At 68.3% G+C, this 24139-nt stretch overlaps 5 protein-coding genes and 1 long non-coding RNA gene across 9 annotated transcripts in view; 3 read left to right on the top strand and 3 right to left on the bottom strand.

Annotated features, from left to right (window-relative positions):
- The window catches only part of CACNA1A (calcium voltage-gated channel subunit alpha1 A), a gene marked incomplete at its 3' end in the record, with an annotated part of 47553 nt that extends 40996 nt beyond the window's left edge, over positions 1 to 6557 (bottom strand). Inside the window, 2 exon segments of the mRNA XM_051774649.1 lie at positions 992 to 1097; positions 6145 to 6557. Coding sequence (XP_051630609.1) covers positions 992 to 1097; positions 6145 to 6428 — 390 coding nt within the window.
- Positions 6558 to 10452: 3895 nt separating this feature from the next.
- YJU2B (YJU2 splicing factor homolog B) lies at positions 10453 to 16043 on the top strand. Of its 2 annotated transcripts, XM_051774647.1 has the most exons (11): positions 10453 to 10556; positions 10620 to 10807; positions 11415 to 11468; positions 12410 to 12492; positions 12610 to 12665; positions 12977 to 13037; positions 13129 to 13271; positions 14474 to 14646; positions 15511 to 15649; positions 15748 to 15994; positions 16025 to 16043. In XM_051774647.1, the coding sequence occupies exons 2-11, from the start codon at positions 10805 to 10807 to the stop codon at positions 16026 to 16028; spliced, it is 963 nt and encodes a 320-aa protein (XP_051630607.1). In that variant the 5' UTR covers positions 10453 to 10556; positions 10620 to 10804; the 3' UTR covers positions 16029 to 16043. The 2 variants fall into 2 exon arrangements, with proteins under 2 accessions (XP_051630607.1, XP_051630608.1); XM_051774648.1 differs by lacking the exons at positions 15511 to 15649; positions 16025 to 16043 and having other exon boundaries at positions 15748 to 15786.
- On the bottom strand, positions 10692 to 11464 carry LOC127464340 (uncharacterized). The gene is made up of 3 exons (XR_007901311.1): positions 11369 to 11464; positions 10870 to 11179; positions 10692 to 10827 (listed from the first exon to the last, which is right to left on the bottom strand). It is a non-coding gene; the product is annotated as an uncharacterized LOC127464340 (long non-coding RNA).
- Positions 16044 to 17457: 1414 nt separating the features above from the next.
- On the top strand, positions 17458 to 22726 carry MRI1 (methylthioribose-1-phosphate isomerase 1). 3 transcript variants are annotated; one of them, XM_051774638.1, is made up of 6 exons: positions 17469 to 17700; positions 18461 to 18702; positions 19916 to 20088; positions 21002 to 21178; positions 21823 to 22047; positions 22593 to 22726. In XM_051774638.1, exons 1-6 carry the CDS (start codon positions 17569 to 17571, stop codon positions 22721 to 22723), a joined length of 1080 nt encoding a protein of 359 aa, XP_051630598.1. In that variant the 5' UTR covers positions 17469 to 17568; the 3' UTR covers positions 22724 to 22726. The 3 variants fall into 3 exon arrangements, with proteins under 3 accessions (XP_051630601.1, XP_051630598.1, XP_051630599.1); XM_051774639.1 differs by lacking the exon at positions 17469 to 17700 and adding an exon at positions 17844 to 17854; XM_051774641.1 differs by lacking the exon at positions 21002 to 21178 and having other exon boundaries at positions 17458 to 17700; positions 22593 to 22723.
- C3 (complement C3) overlaps positions 21966 to 24139 on the bottom strand; it is a 50199-nt gene continuing 48025 nt past the window's right edge. The window contains exon 41 of the mRNA XM_051774636.1: positions 21966 to 21977. The gene's annotated coding sequence lies outside the window, so the exon portion shown is untranslated. The remainder of the gene's footprint in view (positions 21978 to 24139) is intronic.
- CUNH19orf53 (chromosome unknown C19orf53 homolog) lies at positions 22885 to 24059 on the top strand. Its single transcript, XM_051774642.1, has 3 exons — positions 22885 to 23014; positions 23585 to 23640; positions 23733 to 24059. Exons 1-3 carry the CDS (start codon positions 22927 to 22929, stop codon positions 23880 to 23882), a joined length of 294 nt encoding a protein of 97 aa, XP_051630602.1. The 5' UTR covers positions 22885 to 22926; the 3' UTR covers positions 23883 to 24059.

Genomic DNA, 24139 nt, shown 5'->3' on the forward strand with positions numbered 1-24139 from the left:
GGAGGGCAGGGACCTCCAGCAAAGCCCCAGGGACCCCCCCCACTTGCACCCCCAGGGTGCCCAGGGACCCCCAGTGGAACCCCTGGAGGGGCACAGGGACCCTCCCCAGAACCCCGGGGGTGCCCAGGATCCCTCTCTGAAGCCCCCAGAGAGGGTAGGGACCCCCAGCAGAGCCCCAGGGACTCCCCCCCCCACTTGCACCCCCAGGGTGCCCAGGGACCCCCAGTGGAACCCCTGGAGGGGCACAGGGACCCTCCCCAGGACCCCGGGGGTGCCCAGGGACCCTCACTGGAACCCCTGAGGGGCACAGGGACCCTCCCCAGAACCCCGGGGGTGCCCAGGGACCCCCAGTGGAACCCCTGGAGGGGCACAGGGACCCTCCCCAGAACCCCGGGGGTGCCCAGGATCCCTCTCTGAAGCCCCCAGAGAGGGTAGGGACCCCCAGCAGAGCCCCAGGGACCCCCCCCACTTGCACCCCCAGTGTGACCAGGGACCCCCACTGGAACCCCTGGAGGAGAACAGGGACCCTCCCCAGAACCCCGGGGGTGCCCAGGGACCCTCACTGGAACCCCTGAGGGGCACAGGGACCCTCCCCAGAACCCCGGGGGTGCCCAGGGACCCCCAGTGGAACCCCTGGAGGGGCACAGGGACCCTCCCCAGAACCCCGGGGGTGCCCAGGATCCCTCTCTGAAGCCCCCAGAGAGGGTAGGGACCCCCAGCAGAGCCCCAGGGACCCCCCCCACTTGCACCCCCAGTGTGACCAGGGACCCCCACTGGAACCCCTGGAGGAGAACAGGGACCCTCCCCAGAACCCCGGGGGTGCCCAGGGACCCCCACTGGAACCCCTGGGGGGCACAGGGACCCTCCCCAGGACCCCGGGGGTGCCCAGGGTCCCTCTCTGAAGCCCCCAGGGACGGCAGGGTCTCCTCCCCACTGTCCCAGGGACCCTCCCCCAGCCCCGGGGGTGCCCCCCCGAGCCCTCCCCCCTCACCAGCCGCTCCGACATGGGGGTCTTGTCCTCGTCGGGCAGGTGCTGCTCGAGCGCCAGGACGATGCAGTTGGCGATGATGGTGGCTAAAATCATGTATTCAAAAGGAGTGGGGGTCGAGTCAAGGAAAACACGGGGCTGAGGGACCCCCCCTCCCCCCCAAAACCGCGAAACCGAGGCGGCAGAGGGGCCCCGAGGCGCCCGAAACGGGCACTCCCCTCCCTCCCCCCGTGCCCCCGGTGTCGGCACCGCGTGTTCGGCAGCTCGTTAATTAATTCCCTCATCAAAGCAGCGCCGCGGCGGCCGCGGCTCGAGCCTCGTGCCCGGCGGGGCCACCGCGATCAAAGCGCCCCGGGGACAGCGGGACCCGCCGCGACCCGCGCGGGCACCTCGGTGCGGGGGGTGGCACCGGGCCGGGGGGGGCTGCGGGAGCGGTGGGGGGGGCGGCCCCGGCCCCGCGGTGGTGGCCCTGCCCTGCCCCGTGTCCCCGTGTCCTGTCCCATATCCCTGGCACGGCGGCAGTGCCTCTGTCCTGCCCCACGTCCCCGTGTCCCCTGTCCCCTGTCCCCTGTCCCTGTGCCACCAGTGGTGCCCCTGTCCTGCCCCACATCCCCCTTTCCTGTCCCCTGTCCCCTGCCCCATGTCCCTGTGCCACCAGCCGTGCCCCTGTCCTGCCCCACATCCCCCTGTCCCGTCCCCTGGCCCCCGCCCCATGTCCCTGTGCCACCAGCGGTGCCCGTGTCCTGCCCCACGTCCCCCTTTCCTGTCCCCTGTCCCCTGTCCCCTGTCCCTGTGCCACCAGCGGTGACCCTGCCCTGCCCCACATCCCCCTGTCCTGTCCCCTGTCCCTGTGCCACCAGCGGTGCCTGTGTCCTGCCCCACATCCCTCTGTCCTGTCCCCTGTCCCTGTCCCCTGCTCCATGTCCCTGTGCCCACCAGCGGTGCCCCTGTCCTGCCCCACATCCCCCTGTCCTGTCCCCTGTCCCTGTGCCACCAGCGGTGCCCGTGTCCTGCCCCACATCCCTCTGTCCTGTCCCCTGTCCCTGTCCCCTGCCCCATGTCCCTGTGCCACCAGCGGTGCCCCTGTCCTGCCCCACGTCCCCAGTGGTGCCCCTGCCCGGGGTGGCACCGATGGGCACAAAGATGGGGCCGGATCTGGTCCTGGCCCCGCTGTGGCCGAGGAGGAGATGGCTGCTGGCACTGGGGCTGGCAAGGGATCCCACACGGATATCCAGAGTGGCATGGGATCCTACGTGAATACACAGCATGGCAGGGGATCCCACACGGATACACAGCATGGCACGGGATCCCACATGGATATCCAGCATGGCACAGCACCCAGCATGGATACACACCATGGCACAGGATCCCACATGGATATCCAGCATGGCATGGGATCCCACATGGATATCCAGCATGGCACAGCACCCAGCATGGATACACACCATGGCACAGGATCCCACATGGATATCCAGCATGGCATGGGATCCCACATGGATATCCAGCATGGTACAGCACCCAGCATGGATATCCAGCATGGCACAGGATCCCACATGGATATCCAGCATGGCATGGGATCCCACACGGATATCCAGCATGGCATGGGATCCCACCTGGATATCCAGCATGGCATGGGATCCCACATGGATACACACCATGGCATGGGATCCCACACGGATACACACCATGGCACAGCACCCAACACGGATACCCAGCGTGGCACAGGTGCCCAGCATGGATATCCACCATGGCACAGGATCCCACACGGATACACACCATGGCACAGCACCCAACACGGATACACAGCATGGCACGGGTGCCCAGCACGGCTCCCTGCCATCCCGGCGTGGCACAGCCGTCCCACGCAGCCCCTGGCACAGCCCAGCTCTCCAGCCCAGCCCAGCACTCGGGCACAGCCACCCGGCCCCGTTTATCTGCCCTGGCACAGCTCCGGCACCGCAGGGCACCCGGCACGGCCACCCCGCTGCCCCATCCCGCTGCCCCATCCCAATCCCCCCAATCCCGCATCCCCACCCCGCTGGGCACGGCCCTGGCGCAGCCCCGGCGTGGCTCCGGCACAGCGCAGTGACCTGGCACAGCTACCGGGCACAGCCCCAGGCCCTGGCACGGCCACGCTGCCGGGCACAGCACGGGGATCCGGTGCCGCTCTCCGGCACGGCACAGCTCCCTGGCACAGCCCGGGGATCCGGCACTGCTCCCGGTGCCAGTACCCGCCCCGGCAGAGCTCCCTGGCACGGCCCGAGGATCCAGCGCTGGTATCCCTGGCACGGCCTGGTTCTCCAGCACAGCTCCCGGTGCCGGTGTCCCTGGCACAGCCCCTGGCACAGCCCGGGGATTCAGTGCTGGTATCCCTGGCATGGCTCCTGGCACGGCCCAGTTTTCCAGCACGGCTCCCTGGCACATCCCGGGGATCCAGTGCCAGTATCCGGCCCGGAACAGCTCCTGGCACGGCCCGGTGAGAACTAGGGCAGCGGCACCGCGATGCAGCACCGAGCCGGGAGGATCCAGGAGGGATCCAGCACCGATCCAGGAGGGATCCAGCACCGATCCTGCATGGATCCAGCCCAGATCCAGCCCAACTCCAGCCCAGATCCAGCACCAATCCAACAGCAACCCAGGAGGGATCCAGCACCAATCCAACACCAATCGAGCCCAGATCCAGCACCAATCCAGCCCAGATCCAGCACAGATCCAGCCCAGCACAGCCCCTCAACCACGGGGCTCTGCCCCCCCAAACCAAGCTCGGGGGTCTCCCCTGCCCCCCCTTTCTGTGCCTTCCCCCCCTCCCGGAGCGGGGGGGTCCCCGTCAGGCTGGATTTTGGGATCCCCGGGAGCATCCCCCGGGCTCCCGCCGCCCCCTCGCCCCGGGACCGGCGTGGGAGGCTCCGGTGCCGCAGGATGGGACCCGCAGGGCCGCGGGGTGGTGGTGGGGGGGGTGATGCATCGCCACACACCCCCCTCAGCACGCCGGGGCACCCCCCAAAGCCCCTCCCCGGCCCCACCGCGACGCCCCTTCCCCATCGCGCGGCCCCGCGCCCGTCGCCGCGGCCCCGCGCCCCGGGCACGGCGCTGCCGGTCCCGCTGCGGCACAAAACGGCGCGGCCACCACCCCTCCCCGGGACCCGCACCCCCCGATCCGGCACCCCCAGACCCCCCCTGGGACCCACACCCCACGATCCGGCACCCCCAGACCCCCCCCGGGACCCGCACCCCCCGATTCGGCACCCCCAGACCTCCCCTGGGACCCGTACCCCCCGATCCGGCACCCCCAGACCCCCCCCAGGGACCCGAACCCCCCGATCCGGCACCCCCAGACCCCCCCCAAGGGACCCGCACCACCCGATCCAGCACCTCCAGACCCTTCCCCGCACCCCCTCCCCCGATTTCGGGGTCACCGTGGATGTGCCGAGGGGCTGCCCAGATCCCCAAACTGCCCTCGGTGCCAGGGGGTGTCCCCAAATCTCATGGCACCCCCAGCAGCACCCCAAAAGCTCGAAGTGACCCCACACACCCCATGCAGGGCCCCCCCCCCGGCTGCCAGGAGAGGTGACAGTGGCTGTTTTGGGGTGACGGGGGCCCTTTTGGGGTGATGGGGTCCCTTTTGGGGTGCTGCTGTTGCTGGCCGAGGGTTTTGGGGTGCAGGAAGAAGGGGGAAGGGGCCCAAGGAGCTGCAGCCCCCCCAAAAACCAGCCCCCAAACACCCCACTAGGGGAGGGGGACGAATGTAGGGACACCCCCGAGTCTGGGGGGACCCTGGGGGGATGAAGATGGGGGGCCCGGGGGGGCTGTGGGGTGCAGGGACGTGGGGATGAGGCCCCACTATGGGACTGGGGACCCTCATGCAGGACAGGGACAGGGACCCCAATGAGGGTCACAGGGAGTGGTGACCCCAAAAGGGGGACAGGGACCCCAATGCAGCCCATGGTGACCCCAAAAGGAGGGACAGGGACCCCAATGAGGGTCACAGGGAGTGGTGACCCCAAAAGGAGGGACAGGGACCCCAATGAGGGTCACAGGGAGTGGTGACCCCAAAAGGGGGACAGGGACCCCAATGCAGCACATGGGGACCCCAATACAGGCCAGGGTTGGTGACCCCAAGGTGGGGCTGGTGACCCCAATATGGGGCTGGAGAGGTGACACGTGACAGCGATGGGGATCCCAGTGCAGGACACAGAAATGGGGTCCCCAAAGGAGTTCAGGGATGGGGACCCTCCTGCAGGTCAGGGGGACCCCAGAGCAGGTCAGGGGATGGAGCTGTGGGATTGGGACCCCAAAATGGGGCTGGTGACCCCAATATGGATCTGGAGAGCTTAGGCAGGCCATGGTGACCCCAAAATGGAGATGGAGACCCCAGTGCAGCACAGGGGGACAGGGACAGGGTATGGAGACCCCAATATGGAGCTGGGGACCCCAATGCAGGCCAAGGGACCTCAATATGGGACTGGGGACCCCAATGCAGGACAGGGGACCCAAATGCAGGGCAGAGAGAGCCCAATATGGACCTGGAGAGTTCATGCAGGACATGGTGACCCCAATGCAGGACTGGAAACCCTAAAGTTGGACTGGGGACCCCAATACAGGACTGGGGACCCTAAAGTTGGACTGGGGACCCCAATGCAGGACATGGTGAACCCAATGCAGGACTGGGGACCCCAGTGCAGGACAGGGGACCCTAAAGTTGGACTGGGGACCCCAATGCAGGACACAGCGACCCCAATGCGGGACTGGAGACCCTAAAGTTGGACTGGGGACCCCAATGCAGGACGTGGTGACCCCAATGCAGCCCAGGCGACCCCAATGCAGGACATGGTGACCCCAATACAGCCCAGGCGACCCCAATGCAGGACGCGGTGACCCCAATACGGGACCGGGCACCCCAGTGCGGGACACGCTGACCCCAATTCAGGACTGGGGACACCCATTGCAGGACAAGTGACCCCAATGCAGGACTGGGGACCCCAATGCAGGACACGGTGACCCCAATGCAACCCGGGGGCCGGGGGGTCCTCGTGCCAGTCCCAGTTCCCCCCTCGCGGGGTGCGGGGGGTGCCAGAGCCGGGTTGCCCCGTGCCCGGGGGTGGGGTGGGGAGGTCCGGCGTGGGGGTTTCCCCCCCCCTCCAGCCCCAAAAGGATATGGCCATTCGGTGATCTTTTTGGCGTATTTCCTCACCACGTTGTCCTCGCTGAAGAGAAAGAGCGAGCGGTTGACGGTGAGGCAGTTCTGCCGCACCGGGATGGGGTTGTACAGGGCCATGGTGCGGGCGCGCTGGGCCATGGACTGTTTGTAGAGGCGCTGCGCCCCGGGGGGGCCCTGCCGAGGACCCCCTCCCGCGCCCCGGCCCCCCGCCGCCGCCCCGGGGCCGCTCCCGCCGCCGCCGGGCCCGTAACGGGCCGCCACCTCCTCTCCGAAACGAGCCATCCCGCCGCGGGGGGGGGGTCACGCTGCTGAGGCCGGCACCGCCGAGGAGCTCATCACATCCCATGGGCCCCCCCCTAAATCCTCGGAGGGGGGGGTCGGGGGTCGGGGTCCGTCCCGACCGGGCGCGGGGCGCTCAGAGCGGGGCCGGCATCCCGAGCATCCTTCGGTGCGGCGGCGCGGCCCCCCCGCGCCGCCGGTGCGGCGAGAGGGGGGGGACCCCCGGGATTTGAGGGGGGTCCGTGGGGTGCGGGGGTCCCTCTGCTCCGGCTCCCGATGTCCCGGAGCGGGGGGGGTCGCGGCTCTGCGGCTCCCGGTGCCCCGCTGTGTGTGGGGGGGGGTCCCTCCGCTGCGGTGCCCCGGAGGATGGGGGGGGGTGTCCTTCTGCTGCGGTGCCCCCCCCCCCCGCAAGCCGGTGCGGGGGGTTTCGAGGGGCACCCCCCGGTGTAAAAGCGTCCCCGGCGCTGCGGCTCCCGGTGCGGGGGGGGTCGGGTCCCGGTGCCCCCGGAGCGGGTTGCGGGGGTCCTGGCGCTGCGGTGCCCCGGTTTCGCGGGAGGGTCCCTCCGCTGCGGCTCGCGGTGCTCCCGGCGCGGGGTGCGGGGGTCCCGGCGCTGCGGCTCTCGGTGCCCCCCCGGGGGGGGAGTTGCGGTAATTTTGGGGCGGTGGGGGGTGGGGGGGAGGCAGAAAAAGCCGGGGCTCGCTCAGCGCATCCCGGCGCCCCCGGCCCGGAGCATCAGTGAGAAAGGGAGGGAGGTAAAAAAAATCCACCCAAAATCCCCAAATGGTCCCAAAATCCAAAGGATCGATAGAAAAAAAGGCGGCGGCGGACGGTGGGGGTGCGGACCCCCCCCCTCGGGGCGGCGGGGCCGGGCGGGGGTCGCCGTCAGCCCCCCGGCAGCAGCGGGGTGACGGGGCCCATCGGGCCGGGCTGCGGCAGAGCTCGCGCTGCTGCTGCTCCTCCTCCTCCTCCTCCTCCCCCTCCTCTTCCCCCCCCCCCCAGTACCCGAGACCTTCCTCCTCCTCCTCCTCCTCCTCCTCCTCCTCCTCCTCCTCCTCCTCCTCCTCCCCAATGCCCAGGACCTTCCTCCTCCTCCTCTTGCTCCCCAATGCCCGGGACCTTCCTCTTCCTCCTCCTTCTCCTCCTCCTCCTGCCCCCCCAGTGCCCAGGACCTTCCTCCTCCTCGTCCTCCTCCTCCTCCTCCTCCTCCTGTCCCCCAATACCCGGGACCTTCCTCCTCCTCCTCTTCCACCTCCTCCTCCTACTCTCTTGCTCCCCAATACCCGGGACCTTCCTCCTTCCCTCTCCTCCTCCACCTCCTCCTCCTCCACCTCCTCCCCCCAGTTCCCAGGACCTTCCTCCTCCTCCTCCTCCTCCTCCTCCTCCTCCTCCTCCTCCTCCTTTAGTTACCCCACAATTAATTAGCGGGGTTTAATTACCCCGCCGCTGCCTCAGTTTCCCCCCGCGGTGACCCCGCTCTCACCCCCAGCCCCCCCCCGGTCCGACCCCCCTCCGGGGGATGGGCAGCGGTGCCCCCCCTCCCTCCGTGGGGTCCCCCCCTCGACCCCCCCCCCCGAACGGGCCGAACTGGGTCAGGGGGTGCCCCCCAGCCCCCGGTGACGTCACGGCCCTTTGTCCCGGCGCCGCTTTTGTCCCGGCGCCGCCGCAGCGGCCGCACGTGGCACTGCCGGTGTCACCCCCGGGGCCACCGCGACCCCGCGACACCCGCGGGGGGGGGCACAGAGCACCCCCGGACCCCCCCACCCCGGCCCCGGGTCAGCGGGGACCCCCGCGGGGACCGTCCCCGGTGGGAGGACCCCGAGCAGGGACTGTCCCCAAAGGGGACTGTCCCCAAAGTGTCACCTGTGGGGTGGGGACCCCAAACCCCGGGGGGGGGACCCCAAACCCCAGGGGGGGGGGCGGGGGGACCCTCTGGGCTCTGGGGGCTTCTGGGGTCAGCTCGCACGTGTGTGCACGGCCTGACATGTGTGTGCACGGCCTGATGTGTGGGCATGGCCTGACACGTGTGTGCACAGCCCTACACATGTGTGCACGGCCTGACACGTGTGGCCATGACCCCACATGTGTGTTCACAGCCCCACATGTGTGAGCACAGCCCCATGTGTGTGCGCATGACCCCACATACGTGTACACGGCCTGACATGTGTGTGCACGGCCTGACACGTGTGTGCACGGCCTGACACGCATGTGCACGGCCTGACATGTGTGTGCACATGACCCCACATATGTGTACATGGCCTGACATGTGTGTCCATGACCCCACATGTGTGTGCACAGCCCCACGTGTGTGTGCATGTCCCCACATGTGTGTGCATGGCCTGACACATGTGTCCATGGACCCCACATGTGTGTGCATGGCCTGACACATGTGTCCGTGACCCCACATGTGTGTGCGTGGCCCCATGTGTGTGTGCACGGCCTGACACGTGTGTCCATGACCCCACATGTGTGTCCATGGCCTCACACGCGTGTGCCAGTGCTGCCACTCCGGTCCCCACGTGTCCGTGGCTCCGGCACGGCCCCAAATCGCAGACTCAGCACTTTCCCCTGCCCGGACTCTCCCCGGGCCGGTGCCAACATCACACGTGTGTCCCACCGTGCTGACACTGAGCCCTGCTGTCCCCAAGGGCTACCAGACCCCCACGTCCTCCCCGTGTCTCCCCGGTGTCCCCCTGGATGTCCCTCAGGCTGGTCCGTGTTGGACGTGGCCGTGGGGACACGGGGGGTGGCCGTGGGGACACGGGGGTGGTCCCAGGGCCGTGGTGGCCCAGCAGTGGCTCATTAGCGGGTCCCTGTGATGAGGCGGTGGCTCATTAGCAGGTCCCTGTGATGAGGCAGCGCCCACCGACGGGGACGGATCAAAGGCCACCGGGGCCACCGCGGTGGTACCTGCTGGGGACAGGGACGGTGGTGGCAGGTGTGTGACAGGGATGGCGACGAGGACAATGGCACTCCCACGGGGACACGGGGGGGTGGGGGGGGACGGGGACACTGCCACCCTCATGGGGACATAAGGGGACACCACCAGCCCATGAGGACATGGAGGGATGGGGACGGGGATGGGGACACCGCCACCCTCGTGGGACCCACAGCAAAGGGACAGTGACAATGCCACCCCCATGGGGACCCAGGGTGATGGGGGGGGGGCTGTGGGGGGCCCCCACTGCCCGACCTGTCGTGTCACCCCCGTGACAGCCCTGTGTCACCCCCCGGGGAACTGAGGTTGCCGGGGGGGCCTGATGGGACCAGGGGACACCGTGGGGGGATCTGGGGGAGAGGACAGTGAGGGGACCCCAGAACTCGGGGGCAGGGGGGGGATATCCCCTACAGGGAGGGGCTGGGGGGGCTCTGGGTGCTCCAGGTTGCCACGGGCCCCCCCGTTGCTAGGGAGACCGCGTTGCTATGGGCCCCATTGCTACGGAGATGGTCCCGTTGCTATGGACCACTGTTACTATGGACTCCATTTCTATGGGCCCCGTTGCTATGGAGACTCCCATTGCTATGGACCCCCGTTGTGATGGACCCCCCGTATCTATGGAGACCCCCGTTGCTATGGAGCCCCGTTGCTATGGGCCCAGTTGCTATGGAGATCCCGTCGCTATGGTCCTGCTGCTCCTATGGACCTGTCGTTGCTATGCACTCTCGTTGCTATGGGCCCCCTTGAGATGGAGCCCCGGTTGCTATGGTCCTGCCGTTTCTACGGGCCCCGTTGCTACGGGCCCCGTTGCTATGGAGCCTAGTTGCTATGGACCAGTCGTTGCTATGGCCCCCGTTGCTAAGGGCCGCCGTAAGCCACGGCTCTGCGGCGCCGCCAGGGGTCGCAAACGCGCGGCTGCGGGAGGGGCGGGGCCGCCCGGCAGACTCCGCCCCTCGGCCGCTGGTGGAGCAATCAGCGCGCGGTGACGCAAAGGAAGGGGCGGGGCCTGAGCGGCGGAGCCGGAAGAGGTTCGTGGGGAACTGGGGGGACGGGGGGACCAGTATAAACCAGTATAGACCAGTATGGGTCAAGGACCCCACTACAGACCCCAGTATAGACCAGGGACCCCCAGTATAGACCCCAGTATAGACCAGGGACCCCCAGTACAGACCCCAGTATAGACCAGGGACCCCCAGTACAGACCCCAGTATAGACCAGTAACCCCAGGACAGATCCCAGTATAGACCAGTAACCCCAGGACAGATCAGTGACCCCAGAATAAACCAGTGACCCCAAACTGGGGGAGGAGGGGCGGCCCCAGTGCAGACCAGTGACCATTACCCCCATACTGGGAGGGGGTCCCTGTCCCAGTACAAACTGGGGGCTCCCCAGTAACCTCCTCGTCCCCTCCAGGTCCTGCCTGTGCTCCAGAGACCCTCGGCCATGGTGAGTGGGGACGGGGCCACCTCGGGGCCACCACAGGACTACCGGGGCCACCTCGGGGCCACCTCGGGGCCACCGGGGCCACCACAGGACTGCCGGGGCCACCTCGGGGCCACCTTGAGGCCACCGGGGCCACCACAGGACTACCGGGGCCACCTCGGGGCCACCGTGGCTGCACCGGGGACCTCTGGGCCACCAGGGCCACCAGGAGGCTACTGGGGCCGCCTCAGCAGCATTGAGGCCACCACAGGGCCACCTCGGGGCCACCGGGACCACCACGGGACCACCCTGGGCCCACCAGGGCCACTGTGGCTGCACCGGAGGCATCTGGGCCACCGCGGCCACCCTGGGGCCACTGGGGCCACCTCGGGGCCACTGGGCCACCGGGAGTGCACTGGGGCCACCTCAGGGCCACTGTGGCTGCACCGGGGACCTCCGGGCCACCAGGGCCACCAGGAGGCTACTGGGGCCACCTCAGCAGCATTGGGGCCACCTCAGCAGCATCGAGGCCACCTTGGGGCCACCGGGACCACCCTGGGACTACTGGGGCCACCTTGGGGCCACCAAGGCCACCGAGGGGCCCCCCCGTGACCCCCCAATGTCCCCCCAGGGCGAGCGCAAGGGCACCAACAAGTACTACCCCCCCGACTTCGACCCTGCCAAGGTGGGTGGGGGCGATTGGGGGGTCGAGGGGGGCTGGGAGGGTGTCAGGGGGGATTTTGGGGGGGGCTAGGGGCGATTTTTGGAGGTTTGGGGGGATTTGGGGGGGTCGTAAGGGGGGGGGGTTGGGGTTAAGGGGTTTTTGGGGTTTTGGGGGGCTGCCAGGGGGGTGTCAGGGGGTTTTTTGGGGGGGTTTAGGGGAAACTGGGGGGATTTTTGGGGGCGTTTAGGGACGATTTTTGGAGGTTTGGGGGGAACTGGGGGGCTGTGAAGGGGGATTTGGGGGGCCTGGGGGGGCTGTCGGGGGGATTTGGGGTTAAGGGGTTTTGAGGGAGGTTCTGGGGGGCTGCCAGGGGGGTGTCAGGGGGGATTTTGGGGGAGTTTAGGGGCGATTTTTGGAGGTTTGGGGGGAACTTGGGGGGGTTTAGGGGGAAGTTTAGGGGGTGCTGGGGGGATGTCGGGGTTTTGGGGGAATTTGAGGGGCTGGGGGAGTTGTAGAGGGGAGTTTGGGGTTAAGGAGTTTTTGGGGTCCTGGGGGGCTGCCAGGGGGGTGTCAGGGGGGATTTTTTGGGGGGGGAGTTGGAGGTTTGTGGGGAACTGGGGGGTGTAAGGGGAAATTTGGGGGGGCTGAGGGTGTTGGGGTTTTGGGGGAATTTGGGGGGCTGGGGGAGTTGTAGAGGGGAGTTTGGGGTTAAGGAGTTTTTGGGGTCCTGGGGGGCTTCCAGGGGGGTGTCAGGGGGGATTTTGGGAGGGTTTAGGGGCGATTTTTGGAGGTTTGGGGGGAACTGGGGGCGGGCGTAAGGGGGGAACTGGGAGGGGCTGGTGGGGCTATCAGGGGGAGTTTGGGGTTAAGGGGTTTTTGGGGTTCTGAGGGGCTGCCGGGGGGGTGTCAGGGGTTTTTTTGGGGTGCTGTGGACCCCCCTAACCCCTCTTTTCCCCCCTCAGCATGGCTCCCTCAACAAGTACCACCACAGCCACCCCCTGCGGGAGCGCGCCCGGAAGCTCTCCCAGGGCATCCTGGTCATCAGGTGAGGAGGGGACACCCCAAAACGGCCCCTGGAACAGCTTGGGGGGTCCCCAGGACTCCCCCAAACCCTCCCTGTGGCTCCCTGTGCCCCCCAAACCCTCCCTCTGCCCCCCCCCAGGTTCGAGATGCCCTTTAACATCTGGTGCGACGGGTGCAAGAACCACATCGGGATGGGTGAGTGGGGCTGGGGGCGGCTTTGGGGGGGTCAGGGGGGTGTTGGGGAGGTTCTGGGGGGGGCTTGGGGGGGTAAGGGAGAGGTTGTTGGGGGTTTGGGGGGGCTGGGGGATGTCAGGGGTTGTTTTTTGGGTAGGGTCTGTCTGGGGGGTTTTGAGGGGGATCAGGGCATTCAAGTGGCCTGGCAGCGGAGTTTTTGGGGGCAGGGGGTGTTTTGGTGAGTCCCAGGGCGTTTGGGTGGTCAGGGGGACCCCGAAATCCTTTGGGGGGGTGGGTCTGACCCCCCCCCACCGCCCCCCCTCCTCCCTCAGGCGTCAGGTACAACGCGGAGAAGAAGAAGGTGGGGAATTACTACACCACCCCCGTGTACAGGTGGGTGTGACCCCCCCCCCGAGCTCTGGGGACACCTGGGGACACCTGGGGACACCCCCTGAGCTGTGACCCCCCCCCCGGGCCCCCCCAGGTTCCGGATGAAGTGTCACCTGTGCGTGAACCACATCGAGCTGCAGACGGACCCCGCCAGCTGCGACTACGTCATCGTGAGCGGGGCCCGGCGCAAGGAGGAGCGCTGGGACCCCCGGGACAGCGCCCAGGCCCCGCCCCCCTGTGAGTCCAGCACAGCCCAGTAACACCAGTAACACCAGTATGGCCCAGTAACACCAGTAACCCCAGTGTGACCCAGTCCCAGTGCCCCCAGTGAGTCCCAGTGCCCCCAGTGAGTCAGTCCCAGAAGGAGCACTGGGACCCCCCGGGACAGCGCCCAGGCCCCGCCCCCCTGTGAGTCCAGGACAGCCCAGTAACACCAGTAACACCAGTAACCCCAGTATGGCCCAGTAACACCAGTAACCCCAGTATGGCCCAGTCCCAGTGCCCCCAGTTCCTCCCAGTGCCCCCAGTGAGTCAGTCCCAGAAGGAGCACTGGGACCACCCGAGACAGCGCCCAGGCCCCGCCCCCCTGTGAGTCCAGCACAACCCAGTAACACCAGTAACCCCAGTATGGCCCAGTAACCCCACTCGGGCCCAGTCCTAGCCCCACTGGTCAGATCCAGTCACTCCCAGTTCCTCCCAGTGCTCCCAGTTCCCATTCCAGGAGCAGAAGGAGGACCTGGCACAGGATCCCATGTGCTCCCAGTCACTCCCAGTGTTCCCAGTGCTCCCAGTTCCCATTCCAAGAGCAGAACAAGCTCCTCGTGCAGGATCCCATGTGCCCCCAGTGCCCCCAGTGCTCCCAGTGCTCCCAGTACTCCCAGTGCTCCCATTGCCCCGTTCCCTTTGCCAGCCCTGGAGCAGAAGGAGCGCCTGGCACAGGATCCCATGTGCCCCCAGTGCTCCCAGTGCTCCCAGTGCCTTTTCCAGCCCCGGAGCAGGAGTGCCTGGCACAGGATCCCATGTGCCCCCATTGTTCCCAGTGTTCCCAGTGCTCCCAGTGCTCCCATTGCCCCATTCCCTTTCCCAGCCCCGGAGCAGGAGTGCCTGGCACAGGATCCCATGTGCCCCCAGTGCCCCCAGTGCTCCCAGTGCTCCCATTGCCCCTGTTCCCTTTCCCAGCCCCGGAGCAGGAGCGCCTGGCACAGGATCCCATGTGCCCCCAGTCACTCCCAGTGCTCCCATTGCCCCTGTTCCCTTTCCCAGCCCCGGAGCAGGAGCGCCTGGCACAGGATCCCATGTGCCCCCAGTGCTCCCAGTGCTCCCATTCCCCCTGTTCCCTTTCCCAGCCCCGGAGCAGGAGTGCCTGGCCCTTGATCCCATGTGCTCCCAGTTCCTCCCAGTGCCCCCAGTGCTCCCATTCCCCCCGTTCCCTTTCCCAGCCCCGGAGCAGAAGGAGCGCCTGGCCCTCGACCCCATGTTCCGCCTGGAGCACGGGGTGCAGGACCGGGGGGTCCTGGAGCGCGAGACCCCCACCCTGAGCCGGCTGCAGGAGGCCCAGGACGCCTGGAGGGACGACTTTGGCCTCAACAGCCGCCTGCGCCGCCAGTTCCGGGTGAGGGACCCCCCCAAAATACCAACCTGGGGGTTGGGGGGGATCTGGGACCCCCAAAAAACCCACCCGGCACCCCCTCAACCACACACTGAGGGGGCCTCGAGACCCCTCAAAAGCCCAACGCTGGGGTCTCGCCCAAGCCTAGGAGGGCCTGGGACCCCAACATATTCCCCTGGGACCCCAAAATACACCCCTGGGACCCCCAAAATGCACCCGTGTGTGTGTGGGGGATCTGGGACCCCTAAAAAACCCACCTGGCACCCCCTCAACCACACACTGAGGGGGCCTCGAGACCCCTCAAAAGCCCAACGCTGGGTTCTTGCCCAAGCCTGGGAGGGCCTGGGACCCCAAAATATTCCCCTGGGACCCCAAAATACACCCCCAGGACCCTCAAAATGCACCCAGGACCCCCATAATGCACCCCATGTGGGTGGGGGGGATCTGGGACCCCCAAATGACCCACCTGGCACCCCCTCAACCACACACTGAGGGGGCCCCAAGACCCCTCAAAAGCCCAACGCTGGGTTCTTGCCCAAGCCTGGGAGGGCCTGGGACCCCAAAATACCCCCTCGGGACCCCCAAAATGCACCCGAGGGTTGGGGGGGGGGATCTGAGACCCCCAAGAAACCCAGCTGGCACCCCCAACCACCCACTGTGGGGGGGGGGGCTGGGGGACCCCCCAAAACCGCAATGCTGAGTCCTTGCCCCAACCTGGGAGCGCCCTGAGACCCCAAAATACCCCCCCGGTGGTGGTGGTGGTGGGGCTCTGGGACCCCCACCCACCCAGTGCGGGGGTCTCTGCCCCCCCTCCCCTCACCCGCACGGGGGGGGGGTCTCGACCCCCCTTTTTGCCCCCCCCCCCAGGAGGAGAAGCGGACGCTTCGGGAGGAGGAGGAGGAGGCGGCGGCGCTTCGGGCTCGGGCGGGGCTGAGCATCCCCCTGCTGCGGGAGGAGGAGGAGGATCGGCGCCTCGCCGCCCTGCTCACCCTGCGCGCCCCCGACTGTGCGTGGGGGGGGGGGCCGGGGGGGGCGTTTTTGGGGGGCTCAGGGGGGTCCAGCCCCCCCCCCCGGTGACCCCCCCCTCCCCTTGTGCCCCCACAGCCTACGAGGAGAAGCAGCGGCTGAAACGCTCTGAGATCTCCCACCGGCCCTGGTTCGGCCCCGGGACCCCCCAAAAAACCCGGGGACCCCTCGGGGGGGGGGTCCGAGCGCCCAAGGGACCCCCCGGCCCCCCCCACCCCGACCCCCGCCGGGCTCGGCATCGTGCGCAGGAGGGAGAGTGGGGGGGTGGAGGGAACCCCCCCGGGGAACGCCGGCCCTGGGGGGGACCCCCCTGCAGCTCCCCAAGGTAGGGGGGATCCCCCTGCGGCCCCCCAAGGTAGGGGGGACCCCCCTGCAGCCCCCCAGGATGGGGGAGACCCCCCTGCCCCGCTCCCGGGCCTCCCCAGGGCCGCGCCCCCCCCCGTCCCTCGTCGCCGACTACTCGGACTCCGGCTCTGACAGTGCCTGAGCTGCTGTTTGGGGGGGCTGGACCCCCCCGGGGGTGGTCTGGGGGGGCCACTCAGACCCCTCCCCACCCCCACAGACCCCCCCTCCTTTCCCCTGTAATTTATACCCCCCCCAGCACCCCAAAATTAAATGGGGTTGGTGGCACCGGTGTCCTGTAGTGTGTGTCCCACCCCTTGCTGGGAGAAGCCCCCCCCCCCCAGTTGGAACCCACCCCCCCCCGAGTTGGGGACCCCCCCACGACGAAGAGGGATGTCCCCCTACCATGGGACTCCCCCCCCCCAAATTGAGACATCCCCCCAAATTGGGACCCCCCCCCCCATCGTGAATTAGGGATCCCCCACCCCGCCATGGGACCCCCCCCCGGATTGGGATCCTCCTCCCGCCCCCCCCCCCTCTGTGGGACCCCCAAATGGACCAGGAACCCCCCCTGGGATTGGGGGTGTAAACCAGTGAGCCCAGTATAAACCAGTGAGCCCAGTATGGACCAGTGACCCCAGTAAGGACCAGTGACCCCAGTATGGACCAGTGAGCCCAGTACAGCCCAGTGAACCCAGTATGGACCAGTGAGCCCAGTATGGACCAGTGAGCCCATTATGGACCAGTGACCCCAATACGGACCAGTGACCCCAGTATGGACCAGTGAGCCCAGTAGAGCCCAGTGAACGCAGTATAAACCAGTGAGCCCAGTACGGACCAGTGAGCCCAGTACAGCCCTATGAGCCCAGTATAAACCAGTGATCCCAGTATGGACCAGTGACCCCAGTATAAACCAGTGACCCCAGTATAAACCAGTGATCCCGACGTCGGGGGGGAGGGAGGGGGCGGAAGCGACGGGTTTCCAACCTGGGCCGGGACCCCCCTGGATCGGGACCCCCGTGGTGTCACTGGGGGGTGTCCCCCCTATTCCCGGGGGTTGTCCCTTCATTCCTGGGGGTATCCCCCCATTCCCGGGGGTTGTCCTCCATCCCGGGGGGGTTGTGCTGTGGGTGTGACCCCCCCCTCCCCGTTGCGGGGGGGCCGGAAGGGGCGGGTGGGGTCGGTTCAGGATCGGGCCCCACGTGGTGTCACTGGGGGGTGTCCCCCTATTTCCAGGGGGTTGTCCCCCCATTCCCAGGGGTTGTCCCCCCATTCCCGGGAGTTGTCCCCCATGCCGGGGGGGTTGTGCTGGGGGTGTGACCCCCCCTCTCCGCTCCGGGGGGGCCGGAAGGGGCGGGGAGGTGGGGGTCGGTTCAGGATCGGGCTCCACGTGGTGTCACTGGGGGATGTCCCCCCTATTCCCGGGGGTTGTCCCTTCATTCCTGGGGGTATCCCCCCATTCCCAGGGGTTGTCCCCCATGGCGGGGGGGTTGTGCTGTGGGTGTGACCCCCCCTCCCCGTCGCGGGGGGGCCGGAAGGGGCGGTGTTGTCCCCGCGATGGCGCTCGAGTCGCTCCGGTACCAACGCGGGTCCCTCGAGGTCCTGAACCAGCGGCTGCTGCCGGGGCAGCTCCGCTATGAGCGGGTGGGGGACGTGGAGCGGGCCTGGGGGGCCATCCGGGACATGGAGGTGAGGGGAGACCCCCCCCCCCGAAAACTCCTGAGACCCCTGAACACCCTAAACCCACCCCCGTCCTGATCCCCCCAACCCCTGACCCCTCCCAGTCCTGACCCCCCAACCATTGACACCCCCCCAGCCCTGGGGGTCCATCCGGGACATGGAGGTGAGGGGAGACCCCCCCCCGAAAACCCCTGAGCCCTCCCTGAACCCCCTGAACCCACCCCCGTCCTTATACATCCAATCCTTGACCCTGACCCCCCCCCAGTCCTTACCCCCCAAACACTGACACCCCCCCCCCCAGCTTTGGGGGGCTCCTGCCATCGCCCTGGTGGGGGTTTCAGGACCCCCAGGATGGTGATGGGGCTGTTGTGACCCCCCCAAGATGATGATGGGGGTTCAGGGGACCCCCTTAACCCCCCCTTGTATGGTGATGGGGCTGTTATGACCCCCCCCATCTCCCTAGGGGGGGTTTAGGACCCCCAGGATTGTGATGGGGCTGTTGTGACCCCCCCCCCCCAGGTTCGGGGGGCTCCTGCCATCGCCCTGGTGGGGGGTTTAGGACCCCCAGGATGGTGATGGGACTGTTGTGACCCCCCCCCAGCTTTGGGGGGCTCCTGCCATCACCCTGGTGGGGGGTTTTAGGACCCCCAGGATGGTGATGGGGCTGTTGTGACCCCCCCCCCAGGTTCGGGGGGCTCCTGCCATCGCCCTGGTGGGGGGTTTTGGACCCCCAGGATGGTGATGGGGCTGTTGTGACCCCCCCCTCCAGGTTCGGGGGGCTCCTGCCATCGCCCTGGTGGGCTGCCTGAGCCTGGCGGTGGAGCTGGCGGGGGGCTCGGGCCCCACGGAGGATTTGGGGGCGCTGGAGGAGTTCGTGGGGCAGAGGTTGGGGGTCCTGCTGGGGGCCCGGCCCACGGCCGTCAACATGGCCCGCGAGGCCCAGCGGCTCCGGGCCTTCGTCCGCACCAGGGTCGAGACCCCCGGGGTCACCCCCCAGCAGCTCAGGGAGAGGTACGGGGGGTCTGGGGGGGGGAACTGGGGGGAACTGGGGGGAAATTGGGGGGTCTAGGGGGGGAGTTGGGGGGCTGGGAGTGATGTGAGGGGGTATTGGGGTGCTGTGGGGGGGTTATTGGGATCTCCCAGGGGTGGGTTTGGGGTCCTGTGACACCTCTGGTGTGGATTTGACGTGTTTAGGGGGGGTCTGGGGGAGCTGGGGGGGAAATTGGGGGTCTTAGGGGGAAGTTGGGGAGTCCAGGGGGGGATTTGGGGGGCTGGGAGTGATGTGAGGGGGGTATTGGGGTCTCCCAGGGGTGGGTTTGGGGTCCTGTGACACCTCTGGTGTGGATTTGAGGTGTTTAGGGGGGGAACTGGGGGGTCCTGGGGGGAAGTTGGGGGTCTAGGGGGGGAGTTGGGGGGCTGGGAGTGATGTGAGGGGGGTATTGGGGTGCTGGGGGGGGTTATTGGGGTCTCCTAGGGATGGGTTTGGAGTCTTCTGGGTGGGTTGGGGGTGTCCCAGGGATGGATTTGGGGTCCCCGGGTGAATTTGGGGTCCCTCCCAGGGATGGATTTGAGGTCTCCGAGGGGTAAGTTTGGGGTCCCTGGATGGGTTTCGGGTCCCCCAGGGGTGGGTTTGTGGTCCTAGGATGGGTTTGTGGTCCTAGGATGGGTTTGGGGTCTCCTAGGGGTGGGTTTGGGGTCCCCTAGGGTGAGTTGGGGTGTCCCAGGGATGGATTTAGGGTCTCCCAGGGGTGGGTTTGTGGTCCTAGGATGGCTTTGGGGTCCCCCAGGGTGAGTTTGGGGTTCCCTAGGGTGGGCTTGGGGTGTCCCAGCGATGGATTTGGGGTCCCCCAGAGGTGGATTTGGGGTCCCCCCGGGTGGGTTGGGGGTGTCTCAGGATGAGTTTGAGGTCCCAGGATGGGTTTGGGGTGTCCCAGCGATGGATTTGGGGTCCCCCAGAGGTGTATTTGGGGTCCCAGGGTGGGTTTGGGGTTCTGGGGTGGGTTGGGGGTGTCCCAGCGACGGATTTAGGGTCCCCGGGTGAATTTGGGGTCCCCCAGGGTGAGTTTGGGGTCCCCCCCGGGTGCGTTGGGGGTGTCCCAGGATGAATTTGGGGTCCCCCAGGGGTGGGTTGGGGGTGTCCCAGGGATGAATTTGGGGTCCCCCAGGGGTGGGGTTGGGGTCCCAGGGGGGTCCCACACCCCATTTCCCCCTCCCCCCCCCTCAGCATCATCGAGTACATCGAGGGGCTCCTGGAGAAGGACCGGGGGGACAACCGGAGCATCGGGGAACACGGGGCCCGGCACATCCTCCAGGGGGTCCCGGGGGGGGGCCCCGTCACCCTCCTGACCCACTGCAACACCGGGACCCTCGCCACGGCCGGCTACGGCACCGCCCTGGGTACGGGGGGGGGGGCTGGGGGGCACTGGGAGCACTGGGGGGGCACTGGGGGAGCACTGGGGAGGCACTGGGAGCACTGGGAGCACTGGTGGGGCACTGGTGGGGCACTGGGGTGGCATTGGGGGAGAACTGGGAACACTGAGAGCACTGGGGGGGCACTGGGGGAGCACTGGGGGGGTGCTGGGGGGGTGCTAGGGGAGCACTGGGAGCACTGGGGGGGCACTGGGGGCTCAATGTCCCCCCCTGTTTTCCCCCCCCCGTGTTCCCAGGGGTGGTGCGGGCCCTGCATGAGTGGGGGGTCCTTGTCTGTCTTGAGGGTCCCTATTTTGGGAGGGGGGTCCCTGACCTGTCCCCTCGTGCCCCCCCAGGGTGGCCCATGCCCTGCACGCCCGGGGGTCGCTGGTTTGGGGTCTCTGATCTCCCCGTGCCCCCCCCAGGGTGGTCCGTGCCCTGCACGCCCGGGGGTCTCTGTTTTGGGGTCTCTAATCTCTCCCCCTGTGCCTCCCCAGGGGTGGTCCGTGCCCTGCACGCCCGGGGGTCTCTGTTTTGGGGTCTCTGATCGCCCCCCTCGTGCCCCCCCCAGGGTGGTCCATGCCCTGCACTCCCGGGGGTCTCTGTTTTGGGGTCTCTGATCTCTCCCCCCTGTGCCCCCCCCCAGGGGTGGTCCGTGCCCTGCACACCCAGGGGATTGCTCTTTTGGGGGGGGGGGGTCCCTACTTTGGGAGGGGGGTCCCTGACCTGTCCCCTCGTGCCCCCCAAGGGTGGTCCATGCCCTGCACACCCGGGGGTCTCTGTTTTGGGGTCTCTGATCTCTCCCCCCGTGCCCCCCCAGGGGTGGTCCGTGCCCTGCACGCCCGGGGGTCCCTGTTTTTGGGGTGGGGAGGTCCCTGACCTGTCCCCTCGTGCCCCCCAGGGGTGGTCCGTGCCCTGCACGCCCGGGGGTCTCTGTCCCGCGTGTTCTGCACCGAGACCCGGCCCTACAACCAGGGCTCGCGGCTCACGGCGCTCGAGCTGCGCCACGACGGGATCCCGGCCACGCTGATCGGGGACAGCGCGGCCGCCGCCGCCATCCGGGACCGGGGCGTCAACGGTGGGGGGGGATAGGGGGACACATCTGGGACTGGGGGGGACATGGGGGGACATCTGGGACTGGGGAGGGGACATCTGGGACTGGGGAGGGGATATGGGGGGACATGGGGGGACATGGGGGGACATGGGGGGACATCTGGGACTCGGGGGAGACATGGGGTGGACATCTGGGACTGGGGGGGGGAAATGGGGGGACATCTGGGTCTGGGGAGGGGAAATGGGGGGACATCTGGGACTGGGGGGGACATGGGGTGGACATCTGGGACTGGGGGGGGACATGAAGTGACATCTGGGACTGGGGGGGACATGGGGGGACATCTGGGACTGGGGAGGGGACATCTGGGACAGGAGGGGATATGGGACAAGGAGTGGGGCCAGAGCCCAGGGGATGGCGGAGTGGGGGCCAGGACCGAGGGCACTTTGGGGGGGACACAGGGGTGACATCATGGACAGGGGGGACATCTGGGACGGGGAGGACACGGGACAAGGAGGACACGGGACAAGGAGTGGGGCCAGGGGCCAGGGCATGGCGGAGCGGGGGCAGGGGCCAGGACCGAGGGCACTTTGGGGGGGGGGGACACACAGGGGTGACAAGGGGGTCCCCCTGGCCGGTCCCCCTGACCCCTCCCCGTTCCCCCCCCCCAGCCGTGGTGGTGGGCGCGGACCGCGTGGCCGCCAACGGGGACGTGGCGAACAAGATCGGGACGTTCCAGCTCGCCGTGGTCGCGCGGCACCTCCGCGTCCCCTTCTACGTGGCCGCCCCCAGCTCGTCCTGCGACCCCTCCCTGCCCGGGGGGCACCTGATCCCCATCGAGGAGCGGCCCAAGGCCGAGCTCACCCACCTCGGGGGGGTCCTGCTGGCGGACCCGGGTGGGTGCAGGGGATGGGGGCGGGGGGTGGTCCCTGGGGGTGTCACATTTTCGGGAGGGGGGCCCTCGGGGTGTGACACACCTCGGGGGGGGGGGGAGGCCCCAGAGAGGGTGGGCAGGGCTTGTGTAGGGGTGTGGGTTTCCTGTGGGGTGTGAGGGGGTCCCCTGTGGGTCAGGGTGTTCTATTTGGGGTGTAGGGAGTCTCCTGTGGGTAGGGGGGGGTCCCCTGTGGGTCAGGGGGTTCTATATGGGGTGTGTGGGGGTCCCTTGTGGGTCAGGGGGTTCTATATGGGGTGGGGGATCCCCTGTGGGTCAGGTGCTCTATATGGGGTGTGTGGGGGTCCCCTGTGGGTCAGGGGGTCTCCTGTGGGGTGTGGGGGGTCCTCTGTGGGTCAGGGGGTTCTGTATGGGGTGTGGGGGTCCTCTGTGGGTCAGGGGGTCCCATATGGGGTGGGGGGAGGTCCCAAAAGGGTCAATGGTCCCCCCCTGCCGGGGGGTCGCTACCGGACCCCCCCTGACCCCGTGTCCCCCTTCTCTCCCACGCAGAGGTGGACGTTTGGAACCCGGCGTTCGACGTGACCCCGCACGAGCTGATCACGGGCGGGATCATCACCGAGTGGGGGGTTTTCGCCCCCCAGGAGCTGCGCCAGGCGCTGGAGGAGCGAGGAGGGAATTAATTAGGGGGGCAGGAGTCGCTTCACGGGGCACTTCCGGCCTCCTGCATCCCGGCGTGCCTTGCGCGGAGGGCCTCGATAAATCCCATCGTCCTTTGCGCCACTTCCGCCTCGTTCTATCCCAGTAGTCTTCGCGTCACCTCAAGCATTGCGTCCCGTCGTGCCCCGCGGCCGGAAGCGGAAGTACCAGAAGCGGAAGTGTCGCCATGGCTCAGGGGGTCCCCAAAGCCGCGGCCAAACGACCCAAAACGACGACGGCGGCGGCGCGAGGGGGGCGGGGGCCGAGGAAGGGAGGTGAGGGGAGGGGGGGGGGGGCAAGGCCGGGGGGGTGCCGGGAGAGACCCCCGGAGGAGGCGGAAGGAGCTGCGGGGTTCTGGGGGGGGCTCGGCCTCCCCCCTCGGGGGCTTCTGACGTACCCACCGGGGGGTCAAAGGAATCTACGGGGGATCCCGAGGGTCTCTTGGGGGGCCCGGGGGGGTCCTGGGGTCTCTCAGAGAGTCCAGGGAGTCTCTTAGAGAGTCCTGGGTGTCTCTCGTGGCTCCGGGGCATCTTCCGGAGGGGTCTCGGGGTCTGTCACATTGTCCCGAGGGTCTCTCAGGGGGTCCGAGGAGTCTCTTGGGGGGTCTTGGGTGTCTCTCGGGGGTCCCAGGGTCTCTCAGGGGGTCCGAGGAGTCTCTTGGGGGGTCTTGGGTGTCTCTCGGGGGGTTCCCAAGGTCTCTCAGGGAGAGGGCGGAGTCTCTCGGGGGGGTCTCGGGGTCTCTCAGGGGGTCTGAGTAGTCTCTTGGGGGGGTCTTGGGTATCTCTCGGGGAGGTTCCCGGGGTCTCTGCCCCCCCCTCACGCCCCCCCCCCCCCCCCCCCCCCAGGCCGCACCATCGCCCCCAAAAAGCTCCGCGTGGTCCAACAGCAGCAGCTGAAGAAGGTGAGGGGGGGCCGGGAGGGTCTCGGGGGGGCTCCAGACCCCGCCCCGGCCCCCCCCGCCCTTGACCTGCCCCTTTCCTTCCCCCCCCCCAGCGCCTGGAGATCGGGATCCGGCTGCGGATCGAGCGCGAGACCGCGCAGCGCGCGCAGGGCGCGCTCCCGAAGAGGCTCTCGGTGGTCGCGGCGCCGCCGCCGCCCCCCCTCCAAAAAAAGGGGGGCAAAGCCAAGAAGGGCCGCGTCTGAAACCTCCCCCCACCCCCCCGGGACCCCCTCCTCGAGGGGTTGGGGGGTGGAAGGGGGGGGCTGGGAGGGGGTCCGGGCTGGTCTCAGTTCCCTCCCCGCCCCAACCCCCCCCCCCCCGGCTTGTTTGTTTAATAAAAGGGATTTTGGGGGGCGTGAGTTCCCCCCTCCCCCCGCAAAGTGGGGGTGTCTGAATTGGGGGGGGTCGGAGGGGGATTTGGGGGTGTTTGATTTGGGGGTGTCGGATTTGGGGGGGTTTG

Source organism: Manacus candei, unplaced genomic scaffold (genome assembly GCF_025592945.1).
Source record: "Manacus candei isolate 608988 ecotype Guabito, Panama unplaced genomic scaffold, ASM2559294v1 h1tg000210l, whole genome shotgun sequence".
Classification (NCBI taxonomy): Eukaryota; Metazoa; Chordata; class Aves; order Passeriformes; family Pipridae; genus Manacus; species Manacus candei.

Coding starts and splice junctions, on each gene's coding strand:
- MRI1 (XM_051774638.1), top strand. CDS start 17,569: ATGGCGCTCGAGTCGCTCCGGTACCAACGCGGGTCCCTCGAGGTCCTG. Junction 20,089..21,001: donor CGGCTACGGCACCGCCCTGG/GTACGGGGGGGG, acceptor CGTGCCCCCCAG/GGGTGGTCCGTGCCCTGCAC. Junction 22,048..22,592: donor GGTCCTGCTGGCGGACCCGG/GTGGGTGCAGGG, acceptor TCTCCCACGCAG/AGGTGGACGTTTGGAACCCG.
- YJU2B (XM_051774647.1), top strand. Junction 13,272..14,473: donor CGCCCAGGCCCCGCCCCCCT/GTGAGTCCAGCA, acceptor TCCCTTTCCCAG/CCCCGGAGCAGAAGGAGCGC. Junction 14,647..15,510: donor GCCTGCGCCGCCAGTTCCGG/GTGAGGGACCCC, acceptor CCCCCCCCCCAG/GAGGAGAAGCGGACGCTTCG.
- CUNH19orf53 (XM_051774642.1), top strand. CDS start 22,927: ATGGCTCAGGGGGTCCCCAAAGCCGCGGCCAAACGACCCAAAACGACG. Junction 23,015..23,584: donor GCGGGGGCCGAGGAAGGGAG/GTGAGGGGAGGG, acceptor CCCCCCCCCCAG/GCCGCACCATCGCCCCCAAA. Junction 23,641..23,732: donor AACAGCAGCAGCTGAAGAAG/GTGAGGGGGGGC, acceptor CCCCCCCCCCAG/CGCCTGGAGATCGGGATCCG.